The sequence below is a fragment of the Acanthopagrus latus genome, chromosome 16 (assembly GCF_904848185.1).
Source record: "Acanthopagrus latus isolate v.2019 chromosome 16, fAcaLat1.1, whole genome shotgun sequence".
Taxonomy (NCBI): domain Eukaryota; kingdom Metazoa; phylum Chordata; class Actinopteri; order Spariformes; family Sparidae; genus Acanthopagrus; species Acanthopagrus latus.
Window position 1 is genome coordinate 10,639,926 of NC_051054.1, and position 13,552 is coordinate 10,653,477.

The 13,552-nt window shown below is 43.7% G+C and overlaps 1 protein-coding gene across 1 annotated transcript; it reads left to right on the plus strand.

Annotated features, from left to right (window-relative positions):
• The first annotated feature begins 6,579 nt into the window (after positions 1-6,579).
• Positions 6,580-8,713, plus strand: id3 (inhibitor of DNA binding 3). Its single transcript, XM_037072225.1, has 3 exons — positions 6,580-7,001; positions 7,375-7,449; positions 7,937-8,713. The coding sequence occupies exons 1-2, from the start codon at positions 6,702-6,704 to the stop codon at positions 7,426-7,428; spliced, it is 354 nt and encodes a 117-aa protein (XP_036928120.1). The 5' UTR covers positions 6,580-6,701; the 3' UTR covers positions 7,429-7,449; positions 7,937-8,713.
• The last annotated feature ends 4,839 nt before the right edge of the window (positions 8,714-13,552 follow it).

A 13,552-nucleotide genomic window follows, 5' to 3' on the forward strand; every position in this document is an offset into this window, starting at 1 on the left:
TCCTCAGTCGTTTAAGGTAGCAAACAAAACCGTCCTTTTTTGGTTGTCAAGCCTTGCCTTAACCTAAGCACAGCATGTCAGTAATAGAGTACTGGACCTTAACAAACATCAGGTTACCACATAAAGAAATGTTAAGCTCTAATGGGTGGGTGGTTTTGCAGAAAAGTGCTTGTCTAACATTTATTACACAGTTTTATTAGGCAATTCATTTGGACGAGTTTCATGCAGGAACTATTTTCTTCCTACCGAACTGCACCCACCAACTGTGGCAACGCGCAGCATGCATCTATATATGGAGGAGAGGCCTGTGATACAGTGCAATGAATATGAAGCAAGACAAGGGTAACCAAGTCGTGATTTGCATTCAACAGTTTTTTGTTTTTTTTTAAAGTCTGGTGCTATATACACCACAAGCCGAGTGACATCTGGTATCTCCAAAACTCTGCAACACACACTTAAACGATCTTGATAGATCAATAGCACTACAGGTAATGGGGAGAATATGTTTTTTTCGGACTTTGGGGTGAACTGTCTCTTTAATACACCATTATAATGGATCAAAAATGTTTGGATTTGTTTATTTCCATTCGAGCTGTGTCTCCACCGCAGCTTGCTGGCGTCTCCTTCAACTAGCTTTGGTGTCTTTTAATGAAAACGATCAAGCTGCAGTCTGAATACTTGTATTTTCTCCCAGTATTATACCCAACATCAGTTTAGAAGCCAAAATGGACTTTGCTTTGGGTATCCTGGATGCATTAAAGTGCATGAATATATGTTCGTTGTGTCTGTATGTACAGGCCACACTCTGTGTGGGGTCTCAAAAAGTATGGACCAAGGCTGTCTTTAATTACAAGGTCAAAATTGTAGTTCAAGTGAGTTTAATGTGTATTTACCACAAATGTCGCCATTTGCAAAACAACAGCAAGAACGGCAATTACACAAGAGGATTTTGTAATTATTATGGTCATCATCTGGTAGTCATCTGCAAATTGTTGCATAGGTCTTGATTTGAGTTCCGAGGGCCTGAGACTGATTCCTTGGCAGTGCTGAGACAAATAGCAGACAGACACAGCCAGTTTGTCTCTGTGCTGTCTGCAGACACTCATTCTGGTGTTTATTTGCAGTTTTCGAAAACAGAGGAACGGTTTTTAATGCTTCCATTAATGGTCATCCAGTGGAGGACCGCAGCAGCAAGTTCGCTGTCAGCTCCAGAGAGGCTGTAAATAATCATTCTGGGTTTGACTGCCTGACAGTGTGTCAGCAGGCTGAGGAATGCAGTGGCGTCTGCTCTGTATTGGTCAATTTGTTCTTGCAAAATGACAAAATTTCAAAAACCTTTTGTCTGAGAGAAATGACAGAAGGTGTTATGACTAATCAGATCATCCTCGCCTACACCAACTGGCCGTGATCACCAAGTCTGACCTTAACTGTGCTTACACAAAGTCAGATGTTTATCCTCATCAGATGCCTGCAGAATAAATTCCAGTCAGGGACGCTGAAAACGCCAAAACAATAGTGTGACCAACAGCTGGCAGCCTCTCTTCCCGCACAGGCACACTCAACATTACAGTCAGCTTGTTTTGGCCGTATGCGTGGTGGCCATGGGCTTTACGGCCTTCTGTGGACTGTGTCCCACCTGCAATACGGTTGTATGACCTCCATTCATTCCCGCGCGGACCAGTAAAAACAACCAAGGACATAGACAGGGCCACCTGTCTCACCTCATCGCAACATAATAATGACAACAGCAGAGTTCCTACTACGACCAGCCATGTTGGTGTGACATTATTCCTCTTTTTTTATTGACTTCTGCCAGGTATTGTAATTGAAGATTCTACCTCTAAGCTAACTTGACCTGTCGGATTGTTTGTTACACAAAATCATCTGGCGTGTCATCTTTGGAAAGGGACAGCTCTTTCTAAAAATATGGGGCAGGTGATCAGATGAATAGTCTGACTATGATGGGCTAGCTTCAACCAGTCAGATCAACAGCAGGAGAGCCAGTACCGCTTAGTGGAGCCAGTCGGCAAATCAAACTCTTGCCAAAGCCAGAGTTGAAACTTCTCTCCATCAAGGAAGCCTTCAGGGCCATTCTTTTCTCCTCTTTCAATAAAAGATACTCCCCATTTCTGATGTGACAGATGCTATTGGGGCATCTGAGCTCACCTCTGTAGGAGCAGCCCTTGTTTCTGTTTTGTTTTTTTCTTTGAATGAAAGAATGTCGCTTTTCAGGTTTGTTGTCACTCCTAAAACACACCTGTTGCTGCCAGCTTGGTTGGTTGCATGCGGGTACACAGTCTGTGTTTACTGCTTAATGCCCAAAGGGATGAACGCAGCACACACACACACACACACACACACACACACACACACACACACACACACACATCTTCAGGTCAGGAGTTGACACATTTCAATTTCTAGTGGTGTTCATCAGAACACAGAGGAAAACAAAAGTCATGTCTTTTATATACAGGTGTTGGCAGGCCATTTGCCTAAAAAGTCACAGCGTAATCATATAACAATGACTGAAAACACCCCAAAACTGCTACATCCCACAATTCCCATGATGCAACTCTGCAGCATCTCTCTATCCTGTGCTCCCTGCTTGGTAAATACGCACCTGCCAAACTGTTCAACCCCCCCCCCCCCACACACACCACCACCACCACCACCACCACCACCACCCCGCTTGTACTAAGACTTCCTGTTAAACTATCTGCAGTTCCAAGTCAAGGTAACACTGACAACATCACTATGACGTCCGCAGGGGTTATTTCTTCAGTCTTGACTGAATCCTCCTCCACAGTCGCACACAGAGGAAATCGTGCAACTGTTCCCACTGACTGTGCAGTAGCCTGTGCGGTGTGATGGGTTAACTGACATATGTGTCACAACTGACCACATGTTGAAGGGTTTTGCTACAGCTGCAAAGACAAATGACTCATATGTGCTGAAACACACCTAACCCTAACCCAGAAAAAGGGAAGTAAGGGAGCACAATTGTGTGTATCATTGTTGCATTTTTTGTCCACCATCAGATTTGGTCCCAGCTGTCAGATCCTCATACGTCTCAGATATGATTGGATGCAATCACACCAGCTTCTTGTACAGCAATTGGCTCAACCAAGACACTGTGTATTTTAGAGTTAAGCTGACAGAAACAGTCATTGACATAAAGTTGCTCAAAAGTCCTCCTCAACCTGGCGTGGAGAGTTTACACTGCCTCACAATGAGCACCTAGTGTGCGAGTGAATGAACCATTGAATGAAGTATGTGGGTGAGGAGGTTCTTTCTTAACACATTGGGCCCCCTCTCATGAAAAAAAAAAAAAAAATCAAGCAAGATCTTTATGCACAAGCTTGAACAAGCGAACAAGTGACCAGTACAAATCAACAGTGTGCATAAAATGTCATGTCAGCGCCCGGGTCACTTGGGACAAAAGCTCGGGATCTGTAGGCCGTTCAAAGCTGATGGAGAAGACTGTGACGTCTTTGATGGACGACGGAGCGAGCAGAGGAGGAGCAGAGGAATCCTGCGCGACACTCACCAGAGATACAAAGAATTAAGTTCCAGTGCTTTTCTTGCCACTTCATTATGGCCCCCCCTCCTACCCCCCTACAAGATGGGCCTGCACTTGTGGATGAAAAAGATACCCCACACTGCCTCTCCACATGACAGTGTGGTGGTTTACCCCCTCTGTCTCTCCTTCTCATCTCACAAGATGACCCTCATTACTGTGCACTTGGTTGTGTTGAGAAGAGACACTTTGCTGAGAGAGGCGGAGACAAGTGGGAGGGAGAGGAGGCAGGTATGGAAGCACACACATTCAGGCATTAAAAGTGGAACAGATGTTAAAGCTTATTATGATGTGAATGTTTTAGGGGATCCTTTTTTTTCCTCCATATATCAATGAAATAAAGTGGATCGAAATGTAATTGAGAGAGAGCGAGAGAGAGAGAGAGAGAGAGTGGAGAAGTAGAGAGGAGAGTAGAAGGAGGGGGGGCGCTGCTAATTATGCATGGCGATTGTTGATGGCTTGATTGTCTGCGTCCAGCTGCACGGAGGAGCGGGGAGAGGGAGAGGGAGGGCGGGGAGAGAGGCAGACTCACTGACGCCAGGCTCGGAATTCTCCCATCCATTGAAAGAGAGACCCGATTGTGTCCGGGGCCTTTCCGACAAGCACCTGATCCCTGCTCAGACACACTCGTGCATGTGTGTGTGTGTGTGTGTGTGTGTGTGTGTGTGTGTGTGTGTGTGTGTGTGTGTGTGTGTGTGTGTGGCACAGATTTACGCACTGAAAACTCTGGAATCCGCAGACAAGCGTTGTCATGGGAGGGGAGAGAAGAAAAAAAATACACTCTGTTGGCATTTTTGATATCCTAGAAATAGCTCCTGTTGTTCCTGAAAAAACTGAGCAGCGCTTTTTTTTTGTGGTTGATCAAATTCAAATAGCGCTAAAGTCAACTCGAGGCCTGTTATCTATTTAGCCAGCAGTTCGTTCTGTCAGCAAATATACATAATTATATTCCCACAAGACCTGGGAAATTCGGGGCAATATTTGTCCTCCCCTTGACATATTTAAGACAGATATTTAAGGTCAAAGTCTTGTTTGGATACTCTGCACCGCACACACAATATATCTCTAAAATAGCGCTGGGCTGAAGTCCCCTCTCACGGTTCAATATTGTGATTTCTCCAGAGTGACTTGTCATACAGGGTCAGTGGCTTGGGGGAGGGCGGGGGGGGGGGGGGGGGTATGACTGCCAGGAAGAAGGCAGCCAGTGACTTGAACATCTGGTAAAGCTGAGGAGGAGGATAGCTCCGGCCGTGCGTATTTACGCACAAATGTGTCCAGATCACTATCGTGAAAATGTCATAATTTACGATAGTCTAAATACAACCCACTCTAGCAAAATGTCAAACTAGCTTACAGCCACTCCCCCGTTTAAAGATAAAAAAGTGGATCGATCAAGCTGCTACATCTGAGTGGGTGTGACGTTCGCAGTGGTTGCAAAATACCAGGCTACCATTCTGCCACACACAGTCCATGAAGCAACCACGTTATCTAACTACTGTTCAAAAAGTACATCACAACTGTAAAGGCAGATTTGTCCTGGCTATAGTAAAGGTCATATGTTGTCACTGGACATCACTTTAGTGTCACTCCAGATCATCATTCGATTCTTCATCAATACACAACTTTTGGAGTATTTGGGAAGGTTCTCCTCTCACTTTCTCCGAGTGCAACTACAGACAGGAGGAGGGAGGGAAGCGTGGAGTTGGAGGGGGCGTAGAGCCATGTCCATGAGTGACAAACCCCCTCAGCCAATCGGATCTCCGAGCGCCTCTGCTTCTCTCCCCTCCGCCGGTCGGACGGGGGAGGGCGGGCCGTCTGCCAAAGAGGGGAGTGCGCGTCGGGGTGAATGGATGACGTCGGGAGGCTGGCGCCAGCATGTCTGGGACTGGCGCGTTAGATCAACACAGCTGGGCCGGGATAGGACACACAGCTGGCTCAGGCCTGCATTCCTCCACAAAACAGGATTGTGAGAAAAGGGGAAAATAAGACCCAAATAGGAGCAGAACGGGACGTGCTTTGATGTAAACTAAAAGAGAACAACATTTGGAATTGTTAGAATATAATTATCACGAAACCGTTTCACCCGAAGAAGGTTTGAGTCTGAACATTTAGACGTGACAGATGAAGTGCAGCCTTAATATTCTTTACGGGTCTGAAATGTTGTTTATTAAACATGACTTTCGGAACTGTAAAAGAGAGTTTATAACCTCTCAAAACATATATAATCAATCGATAAGCCCATAACTAATGACCGATCACAAGAATAACGCGTACTTGGCAATGATCTACTGTAAAAACAGCCTGATTATCCACTGACCTTTTACCTATATCATTTAAATACTCTATTTTCAACATGTTGATTTTGTATGCGAGTTTGGGGGGGGGGATAGAGTATCCTGAAATAAGATTTCACACCCCATGAATATCCACCTCTCTACATGGTATCATCATTACTAGTTTTGAATACATTCTGTTGGATGGTGTGTCTTCAAGGTCTCGACACACTCTGACATGCAGCCAGACGTCATGACACATTTACAGTAATCAATAAAATAAACCATGATGAACATCTCTGGAGTACGTCTACCAGACAAGACTTTCATTTTGAAATCTTGCAGGATTTATTGCTGATTGTAAAAGTAAATGTAATATGGAAAGTGTGATGAGTCTATAATTAAAACAGCCATCTCCTGGAGACATGAGCAGTAGTAGTGAAGTAAAAGTATAAATCTTTTTTTTTTTCTTCCAAACTTGTTGTGTGTCCTACTTTTGAGAACTTCAGCCCACCCGTTTCAAACAAATCCCACCACCTGAAAGAGGTAACTAATTGATTGACAATCCCCTCCAGGCATCCCAGCCTAATTTCCTCATTCTTTCCAGCCCTTCCAAGGTGATATCGGCCAATGAGCGCGGGCCGTCTCCGTACGCTGGCCAATCGGAGCGCGATGCGAGAAAGGGGGCGTGAGCGGGCGTGCTGCGTATAAAGGCCTGACTGTACGCCGCTGTCACAGCACTGTAGCTTTTTCCTGGAGACCGCAAGGCGACCGACTCACTTCTGTTCGCACACCGAACCGACTCTCCTTGTTGTTGTTGTTTGACGCAACACGTCTATTTTCCCGCCATGAAAGCCATCAGTCCCGTCCGCTCGGTGAGGAGCTGCTACAAGGCCGTGTGCTGCCTCTCGGAGCAGAGCCTCGTCATCAGCCGGAATAAACACTCGTGTCTGGAGGAGCAGGTGAGCGCGCTGTGCGACATGAACGACTGCTACTCGAAGCTGAAGGAGCTGGTGCCGAGCATCCCGCAGGACGAGGCGGTGAGCCAGGTGGAGATCCTGCAGCACGTCATCGACTACATCTTCGACCTGCAGATCGCGCTGGAGGCGGAGGACGCAGCCGCGCCGAAGATGGTTTTGTCAATAAAGGTGAGGGGTGGAGGGGAGAGAGGGGGATGCATGCGGGCATGGATGCGTGTCCTTCAGCAGCACTGATACTGGCACTTTTGTTTTTCGTTCTGCACCTGAAAAGTGGAGGATCGTTTCGTGTCATAGTCTGCGGATGGCTGTAAACTTTGTTCCACTCACGCGTCTCCGCCTGCATGCACGGCGCTGTGGTGTGTGTGTGTGTGTGTGTGTGTGTGTGTGTTTAAAGACTAGTACTATGCAGCGGCAGATGTCCTCTTATGTGTCATGGTTACGGGCAGCAGCACTGTTGTTTCTTCATTACATGCGGTTGAAAAAATAAAATAAGAGTATCAGCGTCTAACCCCCAGCCTGCTTCTCTCTGCTCTCCATCCAGACTGCGGATCTTACGCGCAATTTCTCCAAAGAAGAAGGACGATTGTGCCACTAAAGATGACATTGACATATCACGGTACGTGTGTGTGTGTGTGTGTGTGTGTGTGTGTGTGTGTGTGTGTGTGTGTGTGTGTGTGTTTTAACTCCCAATCCGTCACATCTTTTTCAGAAATTAAAGATCACAAGATGAATTGGCTAGAGAAGAGAGAGAAAAAGAGAGAGAAAAAAAACACTTCCCATCTCCAGGGCAAGTCGTTTTAAGAATCACCACTGTGTTGTTCTCTTGTGACGTTCAAAATAACACTAAAACATAAAAAAGGAGAGAGATTCGAGCCAGAATAGTGTTGGCATTGATGTGATGAAAGTCTCTTTACCCTGCACATTCGCCATGGTTGCCAATTAGACAGGCCAGTGACTGTGTAGCGGATTCATCGCTATCTGCCTGGGGTTAATGAAAGTTCCATGCGAGGCGCCAGTCTGTCTGCTCGCCTCTGCAGGGAGGGGAGGGGTGAGGGCGAGAGGGAGAGATCTGACTTCACTTTTCTTCCTTTCTCTCCATGCAGGTGCAGGGAAAACACATGTCTCCACTTCACTCCGGGCAAGAGGACAAGAGGGGCAAGAAAGGGTGGGATAGGTATTTGGAAGAAGTAGAAGGAGGAGGAGGAGGGAGGTGGAGGGTTTTTAAAAAAAAACTGTTTCCAAGATGAGTGGGGGATCAACAGTAGTGCATGAGCAGGAAAACAGAGACTCGTTCTTTTTTCGGCCCCTGGACAAGACAAATCAACACACCAAAGCAGAAGCCAGGATTTGGAAAGCGAAAGCGACCGGCTTTATGTGCCCTCCCTTCGACAAAGAAACAACCCTGGGATCCCCTGTAGCTAGAAGAAGTAGAAATATTGGTACATTTGTTCTTTTTATTTTTTTATTTTTATTTTTTTATTTTATTTTTTTTTCTGTGCGTGTTTCATTCGTAACCTAAACACCCAACCCTGAACCCTTTTCTAGTCTCACATCATCTCATCATCACATAATTATCCCCCCCCCCCATCACCACCACCATCACCTACCCTAATCTGATTTCTAACAATCTGGAGACTGTTACAACTTCAAACCGAATGTGTACATATCTGCTTGTGGGTATGTAAGGCTGAATGGGAGTTTTGGGGGTTTTCTTAGGTATAATCAGAACTCTATACTAGAGTTAATTATAAATGTTTGTAGGGATTGTGTCATTTCTACAGACAATGTGCTGTGAGTTTCATAAACTCTTTATTATAAAGTGTGCTTTGTATGTATGTTCTTATGTAATGAAATAAAAAAAAAAACAAGATGTGAAACAGTTTGGCCTGTATGCTTATGTATTGATATCTCAGATTGCGTTTTGATCTGAGGTGGAGTTATTCAGAAGCGGGGGGTGGGGGGGCAGTGACGCTGACGTGACTTTTTGGGCTCTGGATGACAATGAAATGCTGACACAACAGGATGTACTCAGATGAATCTTGAGGTCGAGTGGTTGGAAATCAAACGAAGGGAGTTTCCTGTGAGAGCTTCTAATTTTCCAAAGAACGAGTTGCCATCAGATTACGGCAGTCGAAACTTCCTAAATGGTGAAGAAGAGAGGATGTTACAGCTCTGATCATTCATAAATCTTAAAAGGCCGTGCTCAGCAGATGAACATCGACATCCCTGGCACCGCTTCAGCCTGCTAAACTGAGCATGTGCTGCCTTGATCATGGGAGCTGAAGGGCCATCACCTGTAACATCCATGCATCATCACAATGGGGCCTACATGAAGAATATAACTCTCTAATCATACAGTACATGGGCACTTCTGAAATAAACGTTACTGTGCTTGATTGATGCTAAAAGCTGATCAAACTACACCACCTTGTGGTGCATGAGGCCTGTAATGTTGGCACACTCTGCCATATGGTCTCATCTGGATACATCAGCAACAGTAAAGAATTGCTCTGAGTTCTTATTACCTGTCTTGCTATTTTCAGTCTTACTAAGCCTTAATTAAAGAGACGACAAATAAAACAGGCTCAATATGATAAAGGTTTGAATGAACTGACCTATTTCTAACCTTCAGCACACTGCTAACAACGAGGTTACAGCGCCATCTAGTGGTAAAAATGGGTTATTGGAAATAATGTTTAGTCCAGGCTTGCCCTTCACAAAGTGGGCCAGCAATAAGAATCAATTTGGCCAGCATGTTTTTTTTAATTGTTATAACAAAAAAGCAGGCAAATTGATACAGATCCTAGTACCACTTACATCTTAACAAAACAACACAACTGATTATAATACATAACATTGTGATAGGAGCTTGCTTTTGAGTTGGAGCACCAGCTCACTTGACCTCAAAGGTCCTTCTAACCCACTGACTTGATCTGCTCTTATTAACTTTCAGTTTGGCCCTCCAAAGTGAAAAAAATATGGAACACAGATTGTAAACAGGTGAGAAGTTAAAGGACACCCCTTAATAAATGAGTGGACAAACATAACAAGGTTCGGTTCATGGTGGATCTGTTTCACTGTGGTCTCGGGGCGCATGGTTGGGGTGGACTTGTCCTGTTAGATGTAAGGGGTCGCTGCTGACGGAAGTTGCTCTGACTGATTACGTTTAGCCTATGACGAAACGATCCCTGATGACAGCGCCCCGTCCACACGGCGCAAGGGCTCACCTAATTGTTTGAAGGTTTGCAACAATCCTACAGCGCAAAAAACATCCACTGTGCCTGCAAATTCTAAATAACATACTTAATGTTGAGACTGAGACTGTTTTTAACAAGTGTCCATCATCATCTTTTACCCTCAAAGACAAATCTTAACATGTTGATGTCCCCATCTCTTCAAATACTGACACATTGAATTGTTAGGATGGCCACCAACCCAGAGCATCTAAATTATAGTTACATTTTTATGAGTGCCTGTATTTGTTAAGCTTTGTTGTCCTTGTTTTTAGTCTTTTTCTGTTTTCCAGCTAATCTTAATGTTTGTAATTCGATGAGAGAAACTAGAAAATGGGTAAAATTCCTTGTAGATGTCCACATACACAATAGCTGTTTTAGATTTATCTATTGCGCCGGCTATAAAGGGAGTGTTGATCTCTTTCGTCATTTCAGGGGTGTAGTTAGATCAGGTACTGCACCGGTCGTTAATGTCGTTTGTTCCTCACCTATAGCATGCAAATGAGGGGACACTGTGCCATCACCACCTTAATGTATATTACACTTACAATGAGCTACAAATTAGCATAGAGTAGACACAACAACTAACTGAAACTGTGTCAAAAATAAACATTGTAAGGTTCACAAAGGCAGTATGTGTTGACTGTTAGAATTATGCAGATCATTTGAGTGCCTGAAGCTAACAGCAAAACAAGATGTACAAGAAACAATGCTTGAGGCTGCAGCAGCACAGGAGATCAGGTCCCGGTCAACACCACAAGGTGGGGGTGTTGGATGAGGATGCGGCAGCTCATGTCCTCCTGACATCCCAGGAATATTTAAGTCCTGCCAGCACAAGATAAACTTGTTGCTTTGGATGTCAAAATGCACCTCCGCTGGTCAAGTGCTGCTTTGACATAGAAATGCAAACCTTTGACCCCGCACAAATCCAAATTTGGTTTGACACGGGACAGAGATGACCGAGCATCAAGTGATGAACCAGACAACTCAGGCCTAAATATAATCCAAGGATTTCATCAGTCACACTACACCGACTCTGAATCACTGCAGCGATGACATGTACAAGTTTTGGCATGTGTCAAACAAAAGCCCATCGCTGCGGTGAACAGTGTGCATGTTGATGTGATGGCAGTTTTGTCTGTTAGTCTGGTGTGCAGGGAGCCTCCAGTGTGAGCTATTTCACACTGAACTTACAACGACTTTAAAAACACAGGATATGTTGACTTTGCACCATTTAAAGTCCACGCTGACTTCATGAGTTGTTGCCTCTTAGTTTAGGAAACGGTCAACGTCAAATAAGAATAAAGATATTTTGAAATACGGTATAGTTTCTAGTGGTCTCAGGATAAATCTGTGTTGACAATAACCATGATATTCAACAAGTGAGGTATTTATATCATGCTAGTATACAAATAATAATATTGTGACATTATATTGATTGAAGATGTTACTTTTGTTTATCTTGTTATCTGGTGGTCATTATTCATTAAGTGTCATTCTCCACCAGCCTGCACTCATAATTTTAGTGTAATTGATTTGCCAGAACAGAGACAAACCACTCAGTCAACAAAGTCAAGAAGAATTTTACTGCTGGGGACAGATTACAAGGATTGGTGAAATAAATAAATAGAAATATATTTTTCAAGCCTCTAAACTTATATTTCAATATTTGGTAAATGATTATGATCCTGCTCATTCATTATTAATCAAATATTACTGATTATTTTTTTACATACATAAAAAATAAAAATAAAAAAGCATTTAAATGTGCGTTAAACACATTGTTGGCCCCCCTGGTGGTAAAGAGGCCAGATCCTGCCCAGCTGACAGCATTAGTTTTTTCAAGTTCCATGCAGAACTCACAATAACATCATTGTCCTGAATACTTTTTGCCACAATAATCCTGTAGTGGAAATCTGACATAGTGAAAGCTTGGGTCATATTTGCCAGTATGGCCTGTTTCATGTATGTATCATAGTATCATCATCGTACTTTGCCAGATCACATCAGACTCAATGCCTAATTCAGCCCAAGACATCAAAAATCATGTTTGCAGACAGTTACTTTAACATTTTCTTAGTAGTTTTTAAATAAAATCTGAGCACCATACACATCTGGACTCCCATGATAGCGGTGGGTTATGCAGTATCACTAAAGAGTTTAACTGCAATCTGTAGTTTGGTATGAAAGAGGAAGAAACCGAGGGTGGGGATTTATCATTTTTGCAGTTCTGTTTGTATTTCTTGCCTTTTAAATGTTGCAATGTCGTGTGAAGCAAATTTCCCAACCAACAGGCAATTACGGTTTATCTTACCTAATCCAGTGTAATAAGCACCCAACTGTGTCAGCTCCCCCCCATCGCTCATTACCCTCAGCTCTCTGTAGGTGCTCTCTCGGGTGAACATTTGACAAGGATCTTAACTTGCATTCAGAACATTTTCAGATTTTGCGATTGCATTTTGAGAAGTAGTTCAAATAGAGGCATGACAATAGGCCCTGCTTTGGCTGGGACTCTGCTATGTTGCCTCGGCCAATGGGGGTCAAGTCATATGGCTTGGGTGTGGAGGCTGTGAATGGGGGAGGGGTTGTTTTCTTTCAATATCGCCTCTGAGCCAATAAGCAAGAGTGGTACTGAATGAATCCAATTATCATCTACACAAACTATCCCCAGTAGCACCTTGCAGCAGGCCACAATACATTTTCATCGAGTGGAAAATGGCTTCCGATGGAAACAATGAAATGGCCCTGTTCATAACTATAGAAAGGCTCCAGGAAGATTAGTTTTATACACAGTTACATATTGTAAACCATTTGAACACTGTTGTTCAACACATTTCCCAAACATTTCAAATGAAGATAGATTCTTTTAAATTCTTTATTACCCTCCATGAGATAAAACTCTTCCCTTATTATTTGTAAAAATATATTAATGGGTCAGTGTCATTCATTGTTACATTTGACTAATTAATAAACATTAATGTCTCATATGTCTGAATGCACTTTTGGGGCTGTACCATTACATCAAATATTAATTTCTGTATGTTTTGTGCAGAATATTCCTTGACTAGAGTTTAGAATAACTTTATGTTAATGTTGACCACATTCTCACTTAACATCATGGGGTTTGTATCTATGCGGAGGCAAGAAAGTTGAAGTTTGGGGTGTTTCATGCTGCATTATGGGTCAAAAAGCTGATTATGTGGCTCTTTATAACCACAAAAAGTGTGATAACAACAATGTTACAAGTCTTGTATCATACTACTGATGATATGGACTCGACTTATCCACATTCAGAATAGTAAGAGGTCATTGTCTCTAACTCCGGCCTGGAAATAAAAGAACATTATGTCCCTAAATCGTGCTGCTGGCCCTTTAAGCAGAGCGGCCCAGTCCTCGTACAACTGTTTTATGCAAATATGACAAGCCGAACGTGCCGCGGGCCAATCAGCGGCCAGATCGAACCGCGGGAGATCTAAATTTCGCGGG